The 21,700-nt window shown below is 38.3% G+C and overlaps 1 protein-coding gene across 2 annotated transcripts in view; it reads right to left on the minus strand.

Annotated features, from left to right (window-relative positions):
- AGMO (alkylglycerol monooxygenase) overlaps positions 1-21,700 on the minus strand; it is a 191,295-nt gene that overhangs the window by 61,378 nt on the left and 108,217 nt on the right. For both annotated transcript variants that reach the window (XM_075828773.1, XM_075828774.1), the window contains exons 7-13: positions 20,952-21,018; positions 19,631-19,696; positions 17,766-17,845; positions 12,753-12,887; positions 11,261-11,377; positions 10,231-10,313; positions 8,916-9,021 (exon numbers count right to left, since the gene is read on the minus strand). In XM_075828773.1, the coding sequence (XP_075684888.1) occupies positions 8,916-9,021; positions 10,231-10,313; positions 11,261-11,377; positions 12,753-12,887; positions 17,766-17,845; positions 19,631-19,696; positions 20,952-21,018 (654 nt within the window). The remainder of the gene's footprint in view (positions 1-8,915; positions 9,022-10,230; positions 10,314-11,260; positions 11,378-12,752; positions 12,888-17,765; positions 17,846-19,630; positions 19,697-20,951; positions 21,019-21,700) is intronic.

Raw genomic sequence — 21,700 nt, forward strand, 5'->3', positions numbered from 1 at the left:
AATTCCTTCAGATTTTTCTGCCTGAAAAAAAAACCTCTGTGTGAACAGGGCCGTATGCTCCCCATAACAGTAGACAGGAAGTTGTAGCAATAGAAGTCAGCCATTTTGGATGCTTTGGAGAACCATCTATGGTCACCCAGTCAACCAGCAAAGATAAATGTATACAGAAAATAAAAGGGGTGTACTAGTGAGTAACTTTTATGACTTGTCAATGAGATATGTCATAAAAGTGTGATTGATTGGGGTCCAGCAGCTAGGACTCTACTGATCCCAAGAGATCTGTTCCCTCTTCTACTGTGTTGAGGTTATCAAGAAAAGGGGGCATTGTCAACATAGTCTGCAGACACATAGGTCTGAATAAGAGCTGTATACACAAAACGGTAGGAGGTAGAAGCAGGACAGATGTAAAAAGAGTATGACTGCAGGATCAGACTACACATGGTTTATTTGTAGTCTGTTACCATGGAGACATAAGTCCAGAAAGGAGCTGTACACCCAAAAATGGTCATTGATTTGTAATCCAAACTATTTTGCAAAGTTGATTCGTTTTTAGCTTCAGATGAATTGAAGAAACTCTTTGAGCCATTTTAACTATTAATTATGAAGTATTGTACCAAAAAAACAAAATGCGTGGTCCAGTATAATGTAATCTCAACGGCAGACCTCCGCAGTCGAATGTATAATATATTCTGGATTTGCTAACCCGATATTGATTGCTAAAGTTTTATTACCGCACCGGCTAGAACTTTTCAGGTGTTTACGATGATGGATCTCGTGCCTCGGTCTTGTCGATAGTTCCTGGAGAATGAATAAACGACTCCGGTTCGGCTCCCATCATGGCTGCCTCCACCCCACAGAGAGGACACTTTAAATGCTCATCCAAATCCAAGCGGTTTTACGTAGGGCATTCCCTTTCACACTTGGCCTGACCAAAGAATTTCATTTCGCCACCTGAAACCGCAGCTGCCGGGTGTTTTTTGCAAAGTCTCATGTTTCTCCTTTCACGTGCAAATCACATCAGTGGCAGAGATGTCTAATGGATTCCAGAGTCTGTGTTCAGCCATCACCATCAGGAGGCAGGAAGGGGATAATGAGCAGATTTACCTAAGGTGCAGTGTCAGGAGGGGAGGGGGATCTGTGAAGTTTAGGTGGGTTGCCAGATATGCATTGCAATGTTACAGTTAATTGGATAACGCATCTGGAGCCACCCATCCCTGACTACACGTGTAGTCAGAGCCACCTATCAGTGCAGGCCGAGTCCTGTCACTTCCTAGTGAAATGGATAGATTTATTCTATAATGGATCTCATTGAGGGGACGGGAGAATACTGTATGAGGCATATTGTGTGTGTGTGTGTGTGTGTGTGTGTGTGTGTGTGTGTGTGTGTGTATATATATACAGATGTAGCAGAGATGAATTTGTCACTTGCAATAACCAATTATAATGTTATCTATCTATCGATCTATTTTATATCTATAAGTGAAAAAAGACATTAGAAATTTCTATCTATCTATCTATTTTATATTTATCTATCTATCTATCTATCTATCTATCTATCTATCTATCTATCTATCTATCTATCTATCTATCTATCTATCTATCTATCTATCTATCTATCTATCTATCTATCTATCTATCTTTCTATCTATCTATCTATCTATCTATCTATCTATCTATCTATCACACAAGAAAATGGTGACAGCACACTGCGAACACTAATGCCACTAAATATAAATAAATATGCATTACTGCTAAATCTACTTACAATAGGGAGGTTCTTAGCGCACATTTTGATCAAATTGTGTGAGCCCACCTGCCACGACAAGGCGACCTCTATGAGGTGGGAACCAACGCTGCACATACACCCAGAACTGGGACTAAGGCTACATATACATATCTGGGGATGGTAGGAACCAGCATTAAACTAATTAAAATCACCCAGGGCAGAATGGGAGGAGGGCAAGATCAAAAAATGGAGGCAGTCACTAACCTCTCATATATGGATCACATAAACAACACAAAAGTTTGAACAGCGCATTCCAACAAAATGAAACAAAACATGTATACAGGTGCAAGAACACCTGTGACTGCAAATATACAGCAGACAAAAAATGGTGACCGCACCCTGCGACACTAATGCCATCTAAGCCACTAAATATAAATAAATATGCACTAAAGCTAAATCTACTTACAATAGGGAGGTTCTTAGCGCACATTTTAATCAAATTGTTGATTTTTTGATCTTGCACTCCTCCCATTCTGCCCTGGGGATTTTAATTAATGCAAGTTTAACTATTAAACTTAAAAGTTTAATGCTGGTTCCTACCATCCCCAGAAATATGTAGGCTGATGCCCCTATTACATCGGACGATAATTGTCCGGTGCAGCGAGCGTCGATCAACGAGACATCGTTGATTGGTGCTCATTTGCTCCTGTCACACGGAGCTATGGATGGGGACGAGCGGTCGTTACTCTGATCGCTCGTCACCATCCATTATTATCATGTCAGCAGCGCGTCTCCCTGTTTACACAGAAGATGTGCTGACGACAACGATAATATTTTACTTTTTTAAAACGATACGATCAGCAGATGATTGAGCGTTTGCTCGTTCACCTGCTGATCGCTGCTCTGTTTACACAAGGCAATTATTGGCAACGAGTGTTCTATGAACTAATTATCTGCCCGATAATCGCCCCGTGTAAAAGGGCCTTTAGTCTCAAAACTGGGTGTATGAGCAGCGTAGGGACCCTCCTTATTAGAGGACGCCTTGTCATGGCAGGTGGGCTCACAAAATTCGATCAAAATGTGTGTTAAGGACCTCATTATTGCAAGTAGATTCAGCAGTAATGCAAATTTATTTATATTTAGTGGTTTAGGTGGCATTAGTGTTCACAGTGTGCTCTATCTATCTATCTATCTATCTATCTATCTATCTATCTATCTATCTATCTATCTATCTATCTATCTCATATCTATCTATCTCATATCTATCTATCTATCTAATATCTATCTATCTATCTAATATCTATCTATCTATCTATCTCATATCTATCTATCTCATATCTATCTATCTATCTATCTATCTATCTATCTATCTATCTATCTATCTATCTATCTATCTATCTATCTATCTCATATCTATCTATCTATCTATCTATCTATCTATCTATCTATCTATCTATCTATCTATCTATCTATCTCATATCTATCTATCTCATATCTATCTATCTATCTATCTATCTATCTATCTATCTATCTATCTATCTATCTATCTATCTATCTATCTATCTATCTATCTATCTATCATCTATCTATCTATCTATCTATCTATCTATCTATCTATCTATCTATCTATCTATCCATCCATCCATCCATCCATCCATCCATCTATCCATCTATCTAATACAGTATTATGCTTAGTGCAGAACCTGAGGGGGCGAAGCATGACACAGAGATTCTCTTTTTGGTGTTTTTTTAATGCCCGGCAATAAACATAACATAATGTATCAGGTTTTCCCCTGAGGGTTCCTCTAGTCTATTATATGTGTATTATGTGATAAGCTAAAATAATGTTCAGGACTTTGGAGTACGTTCTTAATGTTTCTTAATGTCAGACCAAAAAGGTGTGAAATTGACTGCAGTAAAGTGTGTAGTAAGTGCAGAAGTCAAGATGAGTCGGCGTCTTAAAAAGTAATGAGGCATTTGTATTCCGCGCGGCCGTATTATCGAACACATCGAACCAGCAGAGCGCGGTTACTGAGTTCTCCATATGCGATTAATTAGCAGATGAACTTCAAGACTCTTCCAAGTGGTTTGCACATTTTTTTTTAGACATGACCATAAAACCGAACCTCTCATTAGTAAGCCACACATTAAGAATACTTTAAACCAGCAGAGCTGTGCTGGTCTATGAAGCAGAGCTGAGTTTATTAAGGGACAAAACTTATAGTGATGCAGTATATGATAACTTGTCTGCGGTTCTCCATAAACCTACTAAGATATTGAAACGCTGCGGGTTATCATCGTGCTCAAAAGGAACAGTTGAATGACAAACTCATCTCTGCTACCCCTGTCTGTGCACAACATGTGTAACAATTTGCTGTTTTATAAAGTGACAACAGTCTTCAAATGTATCGAGTGTCCAATGCTTAACAGCCCTAGTCCCCGATGTCCAGTTTCTTAGTCCTTCCATCACTGGTCTAGAGGGTAGATAGCACAGCACCCTGTCTCCAGTGGTATGGGGCTTTAATATTTGGCGTCCAGTGGTCTACTGCACCAGTCCCTAGGGTCCAGTGGTCTGCTGCACCAGTCCCTAGGGTCCAGTGGTTTAGTGCTTTATTCACCAGTGTCCAGAGGTTTAGTCTCGGATCCCTGATGTCTAGTGGTTTCTTAATCTTAATAGTTTAGTGCCTCTGTCCCTGGTATCCGGTCATTCAGTTCTTTAGTCCATAGTATTCCGTTTTTAGTGCTTCAGCCCCTGATATCCACTGGTTTTTTTCTACAGTCCCTGGTGTCTAGTGGATTAGTTCTATAGCCCATGATATCCAGTAGTTTACTGCTACATGGCATTTAGTTGTTTAGTGTTCAGTCCTTGGTATCCAGTAGTTTAGTTATCTAGTCCTTTATATCCAATAGTTTACTGCTACAGTCCCTGGTAACAAGTGATTTAGTGCTACGGTCCCTGGTATTCAGTGATTTAGTGCTACGGTCCCTGGTATTCAGTGATTTAGTGCTACGGTCCCTGGTATTCAGTGATTTAGTTCTTCTGTACCTGGTGTTCAGCAGTTCTGTGTGGTTTAGTGCTTCAGTTCCTGGTATCCAGTATTTTAGTTGTATAGTCCCTTATATCCAATAGTTTAGTGCTACATTCCCTCGTAGCCAGTGGTTTAGTGCTACAGTTCCTGGTGTTCTGCATTTCTGTCCATGGCAATTATTAGCGTTTCAGTCCCCGATATCCAGTAGTATAGTTATATATTCCCTTATATCCAATAGTTTAGTGCTACAGTCCCTGGAAACTAGTAGTTTAGTGATACGGTCCCTGGTATCTAGTGGTTTAGTGTTTTAGTTCCTGTTGTTCAGTGATTTAGTGTTTCTGTTCATGATTGCTAGTGGTTTAGTGTTGAGTACATGGTATTCAGTTGTGAAAGCCTTTAGTCCCTGGTGTCTAGTGGTATAGAGTTTAGTCCTTTATGTCCAGTGTTTTAGTGTTTAGTCCCTGGTGTCCAGTGGTTTAGTGTTTAGTACCTTGTGTCCAGTGGTTTAGTGTTTAGTCCCTAGTGTCCAGTGGTTTAGTGTTTAGTCCCTAGTGTCCAGTGCTTTAGTGTTTAGTCCCTAGTGTCCAGTGGTTTAGTGTTTAGTCTCTAGTGTCCAGTGGTTTAGTGTTTAGTCCCTAGTGTCCAGTGGTTTAGTGTTTAGTCCCTAGTGTCCAGTGGTTTAGTGTTTAGTCCCTAGTGTCCAGTGGTTTAGTGTTTAGTCCCTAGTGTCCAGTGGTTTAGTGTTTAGTCCCTAGTGTCCAGTGGTTTAGTGTTTAGTCCCTAGTGTCCAGTGGTTTAGTGTTTAGTCCATAGTGTCCAGTGGTTTAGTGTTTAGTCCCTAGTGTCCAGTGGTTTAGTATTTCTGTAGCCATGAAATGTACAAACGAGACAGGCAAACCAGCAAGAGAGAAACACTGAGTGGCTGGTTAATATACGGGTGTCCTCAGTGAGATTTCCCTCTATTAGGGCAGACAACACCTTCAAAGAGAAGGCTTTGAGTTCCATGTTATTCATGGACATGTTGCATTTTAATAGCGCACCATGTGGTCAGGAATAACATTGCAACTAAAGCATATATATAGTTTGATGTAAAACATTATCATTATTTATTTAGAAGCTTACTACATACTGGGGTATTTATGAGTAAAATGTATACACAGTATTCAGTAAGCTCCCCCTAGTGGTGGCTGCAGGCAGGGAGAATTTTATTTATCTATGCCTTCTCAGGTAGTTTGGTGCTCTGTATCAGGAAAACTGAGCACCGATCGCTGTAAAGATGTATTAAGAAATAAATCAGTGCAGAATTTTGGAACTACAGCAGTTAGATTAAAAAATAAACTGGTGCTCACGTTCAGTAAACACTATAACATATTATTGATACATAATAGCACAACGCCCGCATTTAAAATACAATACATGGAAGACAAAAGGTTCCAGGGTCAGTAAGGAGATCATTGGATTGTATTTAGTCTAAAAAACAAACAAACATTGACATGAGAAGTTTATAGAGAAAGCTTTATTCTTCGACTTTTCAGATATACTGTAGTTCATCGCTTGTCAGTCACAAAGCAAAGCGTGAAATCGCGCTCTGCTACGCCAAAGAGATTCATAACTCCCAAAGACGAACACTTTCCATGGTAAATCCCGCTCATCCCCATGGCTCCAGCACAATGAGCTTATTGTGGATAGAGACAGGAATGGCTGGAGTTACTTTTCTTAGATAAAATATTAACAAATCTTAAAGTGTAGCTAATTGTTTGACAGACTTCTGATGTGTCATAGCGACATGTCAGAAGTTTGGATTGGTGGGTGTCCGAGCACTGAGACCCCCACCAATCGCTAGAACGAAGCCGCTGAAGTTCTCGTGTGAGCGCTCAGCCGCTTCGTGTCTGTTCGGCTTTTTCCGGAAATCAATGTATCGGTGTACGGACTCAATAGAAAGTCTATGAGCCTGTACTCCGATACATCGACTTTCCGGAAAAAAACGAACAGACACGAAGCGGCTGAGCGCTCACACGAGAACTTCAGCTGCTTCGTTCTAGCGATTGGTGGGGGTCTCAGTGCTCGGACACCCACCAATCCAAACTTCTGACATGTCGCTATGACATGTCAGAAGTTTGTCAAACGTTTAGTAACCCTAAATGAAATAAAGCTGCAGATACCGATGCATATTTTTCCTATAACATTGTCAACATGTATCTCATCGTTCCATAGGTAGAATCATTAATGACTTTGCGGCAGCAGATAACCCTAACGTGCGCCACCTGTCTATTTTTTTTGCCTTGATATTATGCTCAGGTGGCATTTGCATGTGGCACCGTTTTGGGCATAGCTAAAGATTCTTGACCTTAAAGCAGTATCACATTTATAACTCGGGGCCGGTAAACTCAGATTGCCTAGTGCCTTAGACTCCACCCATCAATTAGGCCACACCTTAAGTCATGTACGGCCTTAAAATGTCTTTCTGCAGAACATTGCAGGGCACTTCTCACAATGTCTAGCGCCTCCGCTGCCTTCCCCATGTCTCTCCCCGGGTGTCCTCCTCTCACTCTCTAAGTGACAAATTAACATAAATTCACACCGTTCAGTGCAGTCGACTACGGTATTGATTCTGTTATCTATCTATTTATCTATCTATCTATCTATCTATCTATCTATCTATCTATCTATCTATCTATCTATCTATCTCATATCTATCTATCTATCTCATATCTATCTATCTATCTCATATCTATCTATCTATCTATCTCATATCTATCTATCTATCTATCTATCTATCTATCTATCTATCTATCTATCTATCTATCTATCTATCTATCTATCTATCTATCTATCTATCTATCTATCTATCTATCCTCATATCTATCTATCTATCTATCTATCTATCTATCTATCTATCTATCTATCTATCTATCTATCTATCTATCTATCCTCATATCTATCTATCTATCTATCTATCTATCTATCTATCTATCTATCTATCTATCTATCTATCTATCTATCATCTATCTATCTATCTATCTATCTATCTATCTATCTATCTATCTATCTATCTATCTATCTATCTATCTATCTATCTATCTATCTATCTCATTATCTATCTATCTATCTATCTATCTATCTATCTATCTATCTATCTATCTATCTATCTATCTATCTATCTATCTATCTATCTATCTATCTATCTATCTATCTATCTATCTATCTATCTATCTATCTATCTATCTATCTATCATATCACATATCCTATCTAATATCTAATATCTATTTGTCTATCTATCTATATATATATACAGTACTGTGTGTGTCTGTGTGTGTATATATAAATATATTAATGTTTATCAAATGTTTTTTTGTTTTTTTTTAATACAACTTATTCTATTACAAGTTGTATAATGTATAATGAAACTGACATTAATTTCACCATACAGCAAATTTGCATCACATTATCCATTTCATTTCCCTGCATTTCTTTTTAAAAGCATCCTGTGTTTTTTATTTTTTATAAATGGTTGGAAAATAATTCCTTAGAACAGGCCCGTATATCCTATGCAACTCAAAATTTATTCCACATACGTTTCAAAACAATTGGTTTCCCCTTTATGGCTTGCTCTGCATTCATATGACACTTCATAAACCTCTTCAAACTCCATCTTGAAAACCACTATCCTTATACCTGGTAAGCGCTGGAACACCTAAGAAATCGATGGTGGAGATCAGACTAGTTTATGAAGTGTAAGATTTCTGGAGCGGATCTGTGTAGTGGAAACCAAGAGCAGACTATAGCAGAGGCATAAACATGCCATAAATAGGGGAATAGAAATGGGGCAAAGCAAGCCAAACACTTCAGAAAAAACACACACACGACTAATGCACCTTGTTAAGGGGATATTTTATCTCAGGAAGGGAGAAAAATGATGACGAAGAAATTACGAGCAACGAACTGATGCAAAGTATGACAATTATGTACAAGTTTGGAACAATGAACGCACTGTGAAAAACATATATATAAAAAGACAAAATAGAAAATCTAAAATGATATTTAAAAAAAATCTAAATTGAAGAAATAAAATCTAAGTATTTAATTCTGAATTTTTTGAATATTTTTCACTTACATTCGGCATAATCGAACAATGAAAAAAGAAAGTTTGATTTCTTACCTCACAAATATTTGTCAAATTGGGAATATCTGTCGTAAGGTAGTCATATTTTTGAAGCAACAGGAAAACGGAGCATCTGAAAGTTTCCAAAATGGCTGCTTTGGGTCTATAAATATAAAATACGAATATTTAATATCTAGATTGCCTGATCATTGTCCAGTTTAAGGGGCTTTATGTCAGCTGCAATGAATCAATGAGTCAGTTGACAGAGAAAGTTCATAGATTATCACAGTCTCCAGAAAGTGATACAGCACAACTTCTCCCCCAAAGATCAGGGGAGCTGCTTACAAAGCCTTATCTGTTTGTATAGTGTTACTATCCTGCCTTATCTAGGCATCTAGCAATACAGTGGTCCTGTCATTAACTTGCCAACCCTCTAAGGATAATGATATGACTCTGTCAACCTCTCCCAGTCTATACTGAAAAGCTGAGCATTAGAAAACATAAATTGTTGGTCTATTGTGATTTTTTTTAATCTGGATAGTAAAACAAATAATGATTTAAAGAGCATCTGTCACTATTTTATTGATTCCGTATCACCTAACTAATCTAGTAGGCGCTATGATGCTGATAACTACAGTGTGATTTGTTTTCAAAAACGTTTATTATTTGCAAAGTTATGTGCATTTTCCTAAATATGCTAATTTGGCTATCGTTGCCAAATAGGAGGTGACTCTTTTCACTCTGGGCGGTGTAATGTTTCCTGTATGACGCTGTCCAATCAGCATACAGCTTCTCCCGCTTCCCTGCCCAGCAACAAAGTGTGATCTTATAGTATATAGCTTACATTCCCAACTGTATTTTCAACTGGTGATACCTCCGGTTGTTTCACAGCTACAGCTGCCATCCTGCTGGCATATGAAAGATTAGAATCTCATCTTTCATATTACACCAGAAGCGCTGTTCTAGGTGGTCCAAAGCCCAATATATGGCTATTTGAAGTGATTCCCCTTCCCTCCAGCCTCAGTCACTCACACTGTGTGAAGCAGCTTCATGCTGATAGGACAGCATCAGAGGCTGGGAGGAGGCTCCGCCTCAGGAGAATCGCAAGGGGTGACGCCCATTTGTCAACTATAGACTCATTTACATATTTTCAAACAAATCTCATAACTTTTAAAATACTAAACATTTTGGGACACCATTTTCACTAGAATTATCAGTGTGACAGCGCCTATTAGATGAGCTAGGAGACCGGGCATTAATAAACCAGTGACAGAGTCTCCTTAAATAATATGGCATTCTCTGATAATACATTTCCTTTAAGAGAAAATTTTAAGGAAACGGAGAGGATTGGATTAATTAGAAAAATGCTTACTTCTTTTCTAGAAGAAATCCCAGAGATGTTAAGGTCAGAAGAATGTACAGGATCCTGAGGAGGAGCGTTACCTGCGTTAACACCTTTAAGAAATGAAAAATTATTAGAAATTATTACTTAACTCCTTAATGAGTATTTCGGTCGTCAAAGACAAAACACTTTTAGAGCTTTTGCGCACATTGTGGCTAACAGCCCCAATATTTTTTTTAATTTATTGGACTACACAAATAATTTGAGTATTACTTTTTGTGATATATAAAACTTTTTTTTTTATACAACTTTTATAATAATATTTGTTTGTTCACAAAATTAAAATTGTTTCTAATTGAAAACATCTATAGAAGCCCCAGTTACAGGTGAGTGACATCAATCACCCAGTAGGTCTGCCATGCAAAAAGAATCTGGTGATCACAGGTTCGATTATGTGATTACTGGGTTTAATAGAGGTGGAAATTTTCTTAAAGGAGTTGCCCGGTTTAGAAAACCAATTTCAATTCTGAGATAATAGAGGGGGGTCCTCTGTTCAGTATCCTCATCTCTTCACCAGAGTGGAGAGCAGTTATAAAGAGCGTCCGTCTCTCGCTCTGGAGGACCTGTCCTGTCCTGCATTACACAGAGAACTTGATACTGGACACTGTGTAATACTTAATTTCTCCTGTGGTGGTGCTGCAGAGAAATTGAACACTTACTGCCAGGTTTCCCCACAAATAACAGCTGATCGCTGGAAGGTCCCAGCATGGAGACACTTTGTGATCAGCTCATTGTCAAGGGACCTTGCGTATTGTCCAAAGCAGAGAACCCTTCAAGTACTATAATATTTATCAGCTCTTCTACATATTGGAGTGTGCAGCATGTTTATGTGTTTCCGTGCATCTCAAAAGAAGCGGCTGGATGGTATGTGATCTGAAGACAGTTAATAATATATATATATGTTTTTAATTCTTCTTTTTTTATATATTATTTTTATCCTGTGTATATATTTTCAGCATTTGCAACAGTTATAAATACTATACATAACATCAATACTTACAAGTTTAGCTTCAAACAAGTGCCGATAGACAGCAAGCAAGAGAATAAAATGAATTGTCATATATATGTTTAAGGATATTGACAGGTTTGTGTTAAAGGGCTTTTCATCTCCAGTAACCTGTAATCAACCAAATATATAACAATGTAATAAGTAAAGTACAGTAGAGCATATACAGTGTATGTAGTTACTATTCTGCCCATGGACAACTCTGGTTGGCCCCATCCCTATTTGGGACAATAATAACAAACAGTGGAGTAACATAACCCAACATACTACCACTTGAGTAAAAAAAATACACACTTGACATGGATGACTTGCCCAATCAGCGAGCACAATGCTTAATTTAAATAATGAGAAAGGTGACAAATTACCTTTCAATAAAATAAACTCAATGGTCTACCATATAGGTAAAAAATCCTTAACATCCTGTCACATGATCAGCCTTCCTAACTTCCGGTCACATGATCAGTCCCCTAACTTCCTGTCACACAATCAGCCTTCTACTAATTGATTAATATAATCCCTCTGTTTTAACCCTATAGTAACATTATCCACGTCAAAAATTCTAACCAGTTATTCTTTCAACAATAGAAATCATCCACATTCCAACTGAGTATGAGAAACAAAACCTCCAATCACTTTAGTAACATAACCTCATCCGCATGTGAAGAGCATAACCCCAAACAACCTGCTATTCCTTTATTAGAATAACCCGAACTTCCTACTAATGGAGTGTTATAACCCAAACCTCATACCACTTGACTACAAAACTCCCTAAAGATTAGAACATTTTAAAAAATTATATTCCCCATTGGTTCTCTAAAATAGGAATCACTCAAATGACGCCCAATTTTTTTGGGATCTTTGTACCAGTTGAATCGATTCTACCATTTGTAGCCTGACTCATTTCTACTTTAGTCACACAATCCATATGAATAACATAAGACAGAAACACTGCTTCATGCCATGACCTGAACATCCTACAACTTGCGTAACATCATCACAACCTCCTAAAACTTTAGAAAAACAACCACTAGGTTTCTGCTGCTTAAATAATAACTCCCCATCCATCTAGCGCTTTAACATTTCCCCGTTCTTCTACCAACTCATCAATACAAGCTAAACCTCCTACCACTCAACCAGGTGCAACTAAAGTAACCAAATTCGAACCTCTTAAACTCGAACTAAAGTAATCTGACCAAACTACTATCTACTACCTAAGTAACATAACCTTCGCCTTCTACAAAGTTTTACAACCACTTCAATTACATATCCACAACCTATTCACTAAGCTTTGTTGCGGTGACAAACTCGGCTCCACCACATCTGTTTGCTTATAAATTGTGGGGTTGTTTTGAAATGGTCGATAATAAATAGTAAAATCTAGGTCCATAATCCCACAAATTATTTAACATTTGTTCAGTACTAATTTTCATGCATATAACAAAATATCTTGACCCCATACATTTTCATTTAAATTTCAATAACCTACCTCTGGAAGTTCCTCTGGAAGTCCTAGCCGAGGTTTTCCAGGTCCCCATCCTGGTCCTTTAAATATTACAGACAGTTTATTGAAGAAGCCAGGCGTACTCCAAAATGTTTTCCAAATGTAGACACAATGCTGCAGCTACGGGAAAAAAATTTCTCTCATGGTTGCTATCGGAAAAAGTCTTAAAACTTCCCAATAGACATACCCCCAACAGCTTAACTGAGCTCTTATAATGCAAAGGGACAGTGTCTGGTATAAAGTCTGCACACCCCTTAATGCAAATGACCAGAGCAAACTCTCCGCAGACACTGAACAAGCTGGAAATACTAGGAGATTTAAGGTCTGAAGCCTGCATTGTGAATACAGCTCTGGAGTATAATATTGGCTAACTCACGATCAGTACAATACAAGTATTGTAATGTAAAATCATGTATGTACACAGTGACTCCACCAGCAGAATAGTCAGTGCAGCTCTGAAGTATAATACAAGATGTAACTCAGGATCAGTACAAGATAAGTAATGTATGTACACAGTGACTCCACCAGCAGAATAGTGAGTGCAGCTCTGGAGTATAATGCATGATGTAAATCAGGATTAGTACAAGATAATTAATGTCATGTATGTACACAGTGACTCCACCAGCAGAATAGTGAGTGCAGCTCTAAAGTATAATACAAGATGTAACCCAGGATCAGTACAGGATAAGTAATATAATGTATGTACACAGTGACTCCACCAGCAGAATAGTGATCACAGCTCTGGAGTATAATACAGGATGTAACTCAGGATCAGTACAGGATAAGTAATGTAATGTATGTACACAGTGACTCCACCAGCAGAATAGTGATCACAGCTCTGGAGTATAATACAGGATGTAACTCAGGATCAGTACAGGATAAGTAATATATGTACACAGTGACTCCACCAGCAGAATAGTGAGTGCTGCTCTGGAGTATAATACAGGATGTAACTCAGGATCAGTACAGGATAAGTAATGTAATGTATGTACACAGTAACTCCACCAGCAGAATAGTGAGTGCAGCTCTGGAGTATAATGCATGATGTAAATCAGGATTAGTACAAGATAATTAATGTCATGTATGTACACAGTGACTCCACCAGCAGAATAGTGAGTGCAGCTCTAAAGTATAATACAAGATGTAACCCAGGATCAGTACAGGATAAGTAATATAATGTATGTACACAGTGACTCCACCAGCAGAATAGTGATCACAGCTCTGGAGTATAATACAGGATGTAACTCAGGATCAGTACAGGATAAGTAATGTAATGTATGTACACAGTGACTCCACCAGCAGAATAGTGATCACAGCTCTGGAGTATAATACAGGATGTAACTCAGGATCAGTACAGGATAAGTAATATATGTACACAGTGACTCCACCAGCAGAATAGTGAGTGCTGCTCTGGAGTATAATACAGGATGTAACTCAGGATCAGTACAGGATAAGTAATGTAATGTATGTGCACAGTGACTCCACCAGCAGAATAGTGAGCGCAGCTCTGGAGTATAATGCAGGATGTAACTCAGGATCAGTACAGGATAAGTAATGTAATGTATGTACACAGTGACTCCACCAGCAGAATAGTGAGTGCAGCTCTGCAGTATAATACAGGATGTAACTCAGGATCAGTACAGGATAAGTAATGTAATGTATGTACACAGTGACTCCACCAGCAGAATAGTGAGTGCAGCTCTGGAGTATAATACATGATGTAACTCAGGATCAGTACAGGATAAGTAATGTAATGTATGTACACAGTGACTCCACCAGCAGAATAGTGAGTGCAGCTCTACAGTATAATACAAGATGTAACTCAGGATCAGTACAGGATAAGTAATATAATGTATGTACACAGTGACTCCACCAGCAGAATAGTGATCACAGCTCTGGAGTATAATACAGGATGTAACTCAGGATCAGTACAGGATAAGTAATATATGTACACAGTGACTCCACCAGCAGAATAGTGAGTGCAGCTCTACAGTATAATACAAGATGTAACTCAGGATCAGTACAGGATAAGTAATATAATGTATGTACACAGTGACTCCACCAGCAGAATAGTGATCACAGCTCTGGAGTATAATACAGGGTGTAACTCAGGATCAGTACAGGATAAGTAATGTAATGTATGTACACAGTGACTCCACCAGAAGAATAGTGAGTGCAGCTCTGGAGTATAATGCAGGATGTAACTCAGGATCAGTACAGGATATGTAATGTATGTACACAGTGACTCCACCAGCAGAATAGTGAGTGCAGCTCTGGAGTATAATACAGGATGTAACTCAGGATCAGTACAGGATAAGTAATGTAATGTATGTACACAGAGACTCATCATTTTATATCGATTATATTTACAAGTAGTAAAGGTCTTATACAGAATGTGAATTTTTTTAATCCTTTAAATTCCTTTTGTGATAAAAAAATATATATATATCTTTGTGTTAAAATAATAGAAATAGTAAAAACGAATATAAAATTTCAGTCCAATAAATGTTTATAAACACCAGGCGGATCAGCATGACTCATTTCAGCACATTCTCCATAGTAAATGAGGCGTTTACAAGGCAATGAGTAAGTATTTCATCCAGAGCTGTAATCAACAAGGAAGGTGATGAATAGACACAAACTGGAACTCATCTGAGAGACTTGAATGGCTAATTAGGATTGGCCATCATGTTATATACACAGAGTGCAGCACGTGAACATTATAAACAAGCCGCATAGTTATTGATTAATAGCTTTCTGATTGCGGATTGTTGGAGGCGAGTATTCCACAGCTGCTCTTATTCTGTAAGGACAGTGCCAAATTGGGACCATAAAGGCATAAATGCAACCAATGTACTCCAACCAGGGACCCATGGAGTTCTGATCTTTTTGGTCAGAGTATACCCGAAAAATCAAAGGGGCAAGAGATGTCATATTTAGAGTAGGGATAGGTAGGTAGGGATTTTGGCATGGACATGTGGGCTAGAACATGGCTGAGAATTATCTGATGCTTTGAAAATATTATATTGGCAGTGGATCGACAAAAATAAATTAAAAAGAGGGAATAATCCAGCTGGATGGAAAACAAAATGGGAGCCAATTTTTAATAGCATATTATCTAGAGCAGAGTTTAACTGGTTCCCGACCGCTGGCTGTGTTTTTATGGCCAGCGGTCAGAGTCCTTAAAACCCGCGCCATAGACTTTTTACGGCTCGGGTTTCAACGTGCTGCCCGAGCGATCGGGCAGCTGAATGTCGGGTCTCCGGCTGTCAGTGACTGCCGGGGACCCTGAGGGGAGGATAGAAGCAGCTTTCTCTGCTTCTGTCTTCTCCGATCAAGTACTTGTACACAGCGCTCAATGAACGCTGTGTATAGGAATAGAGACAGCAGCAGCGGCGCTGTCTCTATTGGTCCCGCTGTCGCCGGGTGCCGTTATTGCCGTTAGTGGCAGGCTGCTGCTCGGTCTTACTAGACCCAGAACAACCCTATTAGTGACAATCGTCACTATGAAGAGGGCTGATTTCCCCTGTAACTGGGGCTGCTGTGCAGCCCCAGTTACAGTGGAAAAGCATGGTGTAAAAGAAAAAAAATACATATATATAAAGTTCCCCAAAGGTCTTTTCTGACCTTTGGGGGACAGACAATAGTAATAAAAAAATAAAAGTAAAGTAAAGTGCAATTTTTTTTTAATAATAAATACACATAAAAAACGTTCCCCCCGCCAATCATTGTTGTAACGCTAGCCCGGACCCAATTACCCTAATATAGACATGTAATATATTAAAATTTACAGTAGACAATCACAAATAAAAGGTCTATTTTAGGGTAAAACTATGTTATTACCAAAAAAAATAGCTGAAAAGTAAAAAAGCTTATTTGTTTTACTATTATTTTCAAACTTTAAGAATAAAAATTCTAAAATAGCAAAAAGGATGTGTATAAAAACGATAAAACAAAACCTGCATTGTCTATGGAAAAAACATCGCAAAAATCACGTAGTTAGCCCAACAAATAAAAAAGTTATAGCCATTTAACTAACACGTGCTAAAAATGGCTAAACGGTGTCCGGTCCTGAAGGCTCAAAATAGCCCGGTCCTGAACTGGTTAAAGGGATGTAAATCAATTAAAATAAAAAGAAAGGAAAGAGGATGAGCACGGATCATGGATAGGTGGGGGGGGGGTAAAGTATATTTGTAATATCCTTTTTGTCAATATAAATGTATGTTTATACAAAATTCTGCCTGCCAGTGGATAATGTTGTTTTTTTTAAAAAAAAAGATGAAAAAACAAATAAAGCATTTAAAAAAAACAACAAAAAAACATAAATATGATGTCATATACATTGTCTAAATAACAGTGCTACACAATGCCAAGATAAGAGTCCTGAGATTATAAAACCAGTATCAAAAACGAATAGCCCATGCGGAGGAGTGTGGTGGAGACTCAAGGGCATTTGCTCCTTTTGTCTCCCTATAATCTGGCCTTGTCCTATTCTTAGTCCTGAAATAGTAAACATATTATTTTAACAAAAAAAAATCAATGTGGACATATCACTGTGAAATTCAGTTGAAGGAAATTTTAAGGAGTTCCCTGGTTTAGAAAACACATTTTCCAATACCTGTATGGGATTCTAAGTTAATACAAGGGGGTCCCTATTCAGAATCCAGAGCACAGAGTGGCTACAAAGAAAGTCTCTCACTCTGGAGGACCCGCCACATCCATGCATTACACGGACACCCTATTGATTTCAATGAGAAGTGTGTAATACTTCATGTCTCCTGTGGTGGTGCTGTAGGGAAATAGAATACTTGCTTTTGTGTTCCATCACAGATAATAGCTGATCACTGGGGATGCCAACAGCAGGACACCCTGTCATCAACTTATCATTGGATAACCCTTCTAACAAAAATAAATGTCCAAAGAGGACCCTTTACGTTTTAAACAAAAACAAACAATAACATACGAAAACATATGATAGTACTGAGTGCAAAAAATTACCTGGACGTCAAATGGCTCAAATGTATTTATTGGGTGGGTCAGACCGTACACAACTTTCTCTTTCTCCGGCACAAACGTTCCTTAAAGCAGAAAATAATAAATCATGCACTAATAACACACAAAGATCCAGATCATTAATTTCGCCTTCCGCATAATTTATCTACATAATTTGCCGGCTTTCTCTTGACACTTTGTTGCTGTTGTTAAGTCAACAGATGCATATAATTAGCTCCTTTAAAATGTATTTATAGGATAACGTAATCTATCGCTTGTATATATCATTTCATGTTGCTGATTGCAGCTCAGTCAGTCGGGAGCCAGAGGTTCATTCTGTAGCATGAGCCAAATTTCATAATCCAGCAAGCTTAACAAATGCAGGGTGTTTGTAGCAGGAATATTGATGAGTTCTTACGTGAGCAATCATCTACAATTACACCAAAGGCTTGCCGCCAAATTAGCTAGAATAGGTAGCAACAATTTTAAAAAAATAATAAAAATAAAAAAATGGGAAAGAAATGGAAAATTAAAAAATACAAAAACTTTTGAAAAAATAAAAAAGTTTTGGAAATGATGTAAAAATATTTACATTCATTTGTACATTCTCTCAGATTTGTAAACGTAAATGTAATTAAATAATAGAGCATTAACCTATAAAAAAAAAATTTTTTAAATTCTCAGTAAATATTTTTTCCCACCCCGTGAAAAGTTATGTTCAACCAATTATAAAATATGGAACACTATGGAAGCAAAAAACATTGGTTGTCACTCACTTTTATAAAATAAAATACTGTGTGTATATATATATATATATACACACAAATATATAATATAGCTGAATACAATTCTTAACAACCAGATAGAAAAGGCATCTCAAGGATTTATATTAAGCATCATATAATATTATTCATTATATTGTATTGATTTAATTGTTTCTTTATAAGGCTGTCACCAGCAATTTTGCTACTATATTTATTGGATAATACATTTTTAGGCCGGTTTCACAGGTACAAACTATGGTGGCCAATTTCGGCAGCTACTGATTTTGGTTCTACTGAATGTTACGGTTCCCACCAGGGAAGTGGATTCTTGTACTGCAATAATTTTGTAGCTGGCATCCTAGAACCCCTGCAAGGAGATATGGACTTTCCCAGTTGGATTCTGAGGTCGCGATCCCCAGAATAGTCACCGACTGTTGGCAGGTCTGCTGCAAAAAATAGCTAAAGCTTAGTTAGGAACTTCGAAGAAGAGAAGATAATGGACATAACCAGAAGACTGCCAGGGATCAATACTAGGGGGTGTCGAACAAATTTAGTGAAGGAACAGGGCAAAGGCAACATCTAGAGGCAAGGTTAAGGTCACATCAGGGTCAAAGTTGATACTAACGAGCTATACAAGAAAGTACCTTATATACAGACAAAGATACTCTGGTGGATCTTTCCTGCCGTTGCGTGACATCATAAGGACGGGCCAGCCGTCGTGGAGGCCTGACTCTGCCTGTGACACTGCAGAGAGCTGGCGGCTGCGAGCAAGAGATCGGTGCTGGATCGCAACTTGGTGAGACTGAACCAATTAAGAACACCATATGGTCCTATGGTGATGGAAGTTTGGTTCCTTTGAACCACGGGGGGGGGGGGGGGTCGGGGTGTTGCAGCTGTAATACGGATCCTAAACCAACAGGGTGCGATGCTGGGCTGAGTGGGCAAATGACTGGGACATTGAACTACATATCAATTTAGAAGGAACACCAAACTGAAACAGGCCCAAGGACTAGTAGCAATTTGTAGGCGAACAACTTAAAAAGCTTGCCGACCCTGATAATAAAAAATAAATGATAGAAAAACTTGGGAAGAGCAGATTCCACTCACCAAACATCCTGTCCCAGATGATGAGTGTGCCACCATAATTAGAATCAATGCAGTACGGATTTCTACCTGCAAATAATTCATGGTAATTAAACGTTATCCACGTAAAAAACAATAACAATATTCTAAGTACAGTGATGGGGTCAGCTTTATCTCCAGTAGATGACATACAAAATTATTAGAATACTTAAATGGGTGATGTCTCTCGTCTCAGGCATGACCATGCAGGGGTGTGCATAGAAGTGAAGGGATCCCTTCATCAAGTATGTTCATATCATCACACCCCTATCTTCAAAAACACTGATTCTTTACCCCCTTCCTTAGAGGAGGATAGACCGGCCTTTTAGAATAGGGATTGCCGTTCAGGTCAATACTGTCAATGCGGAAAAGGCCAACTTAAGCTGCCCACCTCACCCACTGGGCTGCTGCCTGGATTAGGCCCTATTCACACAGAAAAAGCTGCCTCAAAATCCTGTCTGGAAGTCTGAGGCAGATTTTGAACTGCCTGCACGCCGTTTGCCGTGTTTTTCGCCCGCGGCCATTGAGCGCCGCAGGCAAAAAAACGCTGCGAAAAATGCATTCTCTGCCTCCCATTGATGTCAGAGATAGGGCATGTCGCTTCTTTTTCCGATCAATGGAAGGGGTTTTCGGACATTTTTTTGCGCGTTTTCCGACACGGTTTCTGCGTCAAAAAACATGTAAAAAAAAACTCTGTGTGAACTCCCCCTTAAAGTGTAAGGTGTGCCCCACCTTACAGGACATTTGGCCATGTGGGATTACTCTGAATATACACAGCCGACGTACGCTACGGTGTACTTCATACCTGCAAAGGACAGCTCAAATGTAGTTGAAAAAGAAAGGTAATGAAAAAAAAAAAAATCAAAAAATTTTGTCATAAGCAAATTTGCATTTGCCAAATATTTTTTTTAATTGACAAAATTCCTAAAAAATGTTTCGACAAAGTTCCTAAATTGCATTAGTTTATCCAATCTGTAAATGAGGAGATCTTAAAAGCGGAGGATGAGCGCTTCATACATAGAACATGTCGGGAAATTGAGACTTGTCAGCAGAGTCTATAGGTAGCCGTCTCCTGACCATATATACAGTACCGTCCTAAATATATACATTTCTACTGAAGACACACTATTCTACTGGTTCTATGACCCACCATTGTCTCTTGGTAGCTTAGACATCTGCAATTTAGCTCCCTAAAGAGGGAATAGGATTTAAAAAAAAAAATCTTTGAATCATATGAAAAACCACTGTAAATATATTTTTTTCCCATAACTCCCCTCTATATGACAGATATGAAGCTAGAACATACCATGATGGACTCTATGATGACTTGGCGTGTTGAGGATCAGCTCTAATGGGCCCAGATTGTTTATGAGCTGTATGGAAGGAAGCAATGTTATCGCAATGAAAAATACACGGTAGCGCCATTAAACACCGATAGTATTTATACAAAATACCATAAAATACTCAACAACAAAAACCATGATACAGAGCAATTATTTTCACAACAGGTTCCTAGATTAAAACGTCAAGCATATATAGGAATAACATGAAAAATAAAAACCAATATAAGATTTAAAAAAATCTGATATTACTCATTGGCCAATGGCTATTCCTAAAAATAATACTCGCAAAAATATTAAGTGACTGTATTATCCCATTAAAGTGTACTGTAGGTTCAACTTTAAGTACATTTTAAAGTTGGTATAGAAAAAAAAAGGTTGACTAAAATGACCGATATTCACCTTTCTATGATGTTCTGAGTTCAAATCCCGCAGTAATCCCTGATTATTCGGTGTCTGCTCTATTCATTTGCATTTTTGGGAGTTTAGTTTTTACATCAGGCACTAACAGTAAACTGGTATAGGAATAACCAAATCTCCCTTCTTCTCAGTAAACACAGTGCAGTGAAGACCAGTTTAGATAAAAGGGGCGTGTCTGTCGACAAGTTGTAGTCTGGCTCCAGTAGAACCCAACAGTAATCTGAACACAGCTCTGTATGGGAATTTTCTGTATGACAGGATCCATACGAGAGGAAGGGAAACTCAACTTTTTCAT

This window comes from Rhinoderma darwinii, chromosome 5, assembly GCF_050947455.1.
Source record: "Rhinoderma darwinii isolate aRhiDar2 chromosome 5, aRhiDar2.hap1, whole genome shotgun sequence".
Classification (NCBI taxonomy): domain Eukaryota; kingdom Metazoa; phylum Chordata; class Amphibia; order Anura; family Rhinodermatidae; genus Rhinoderma; species Rhinoderma darwinii.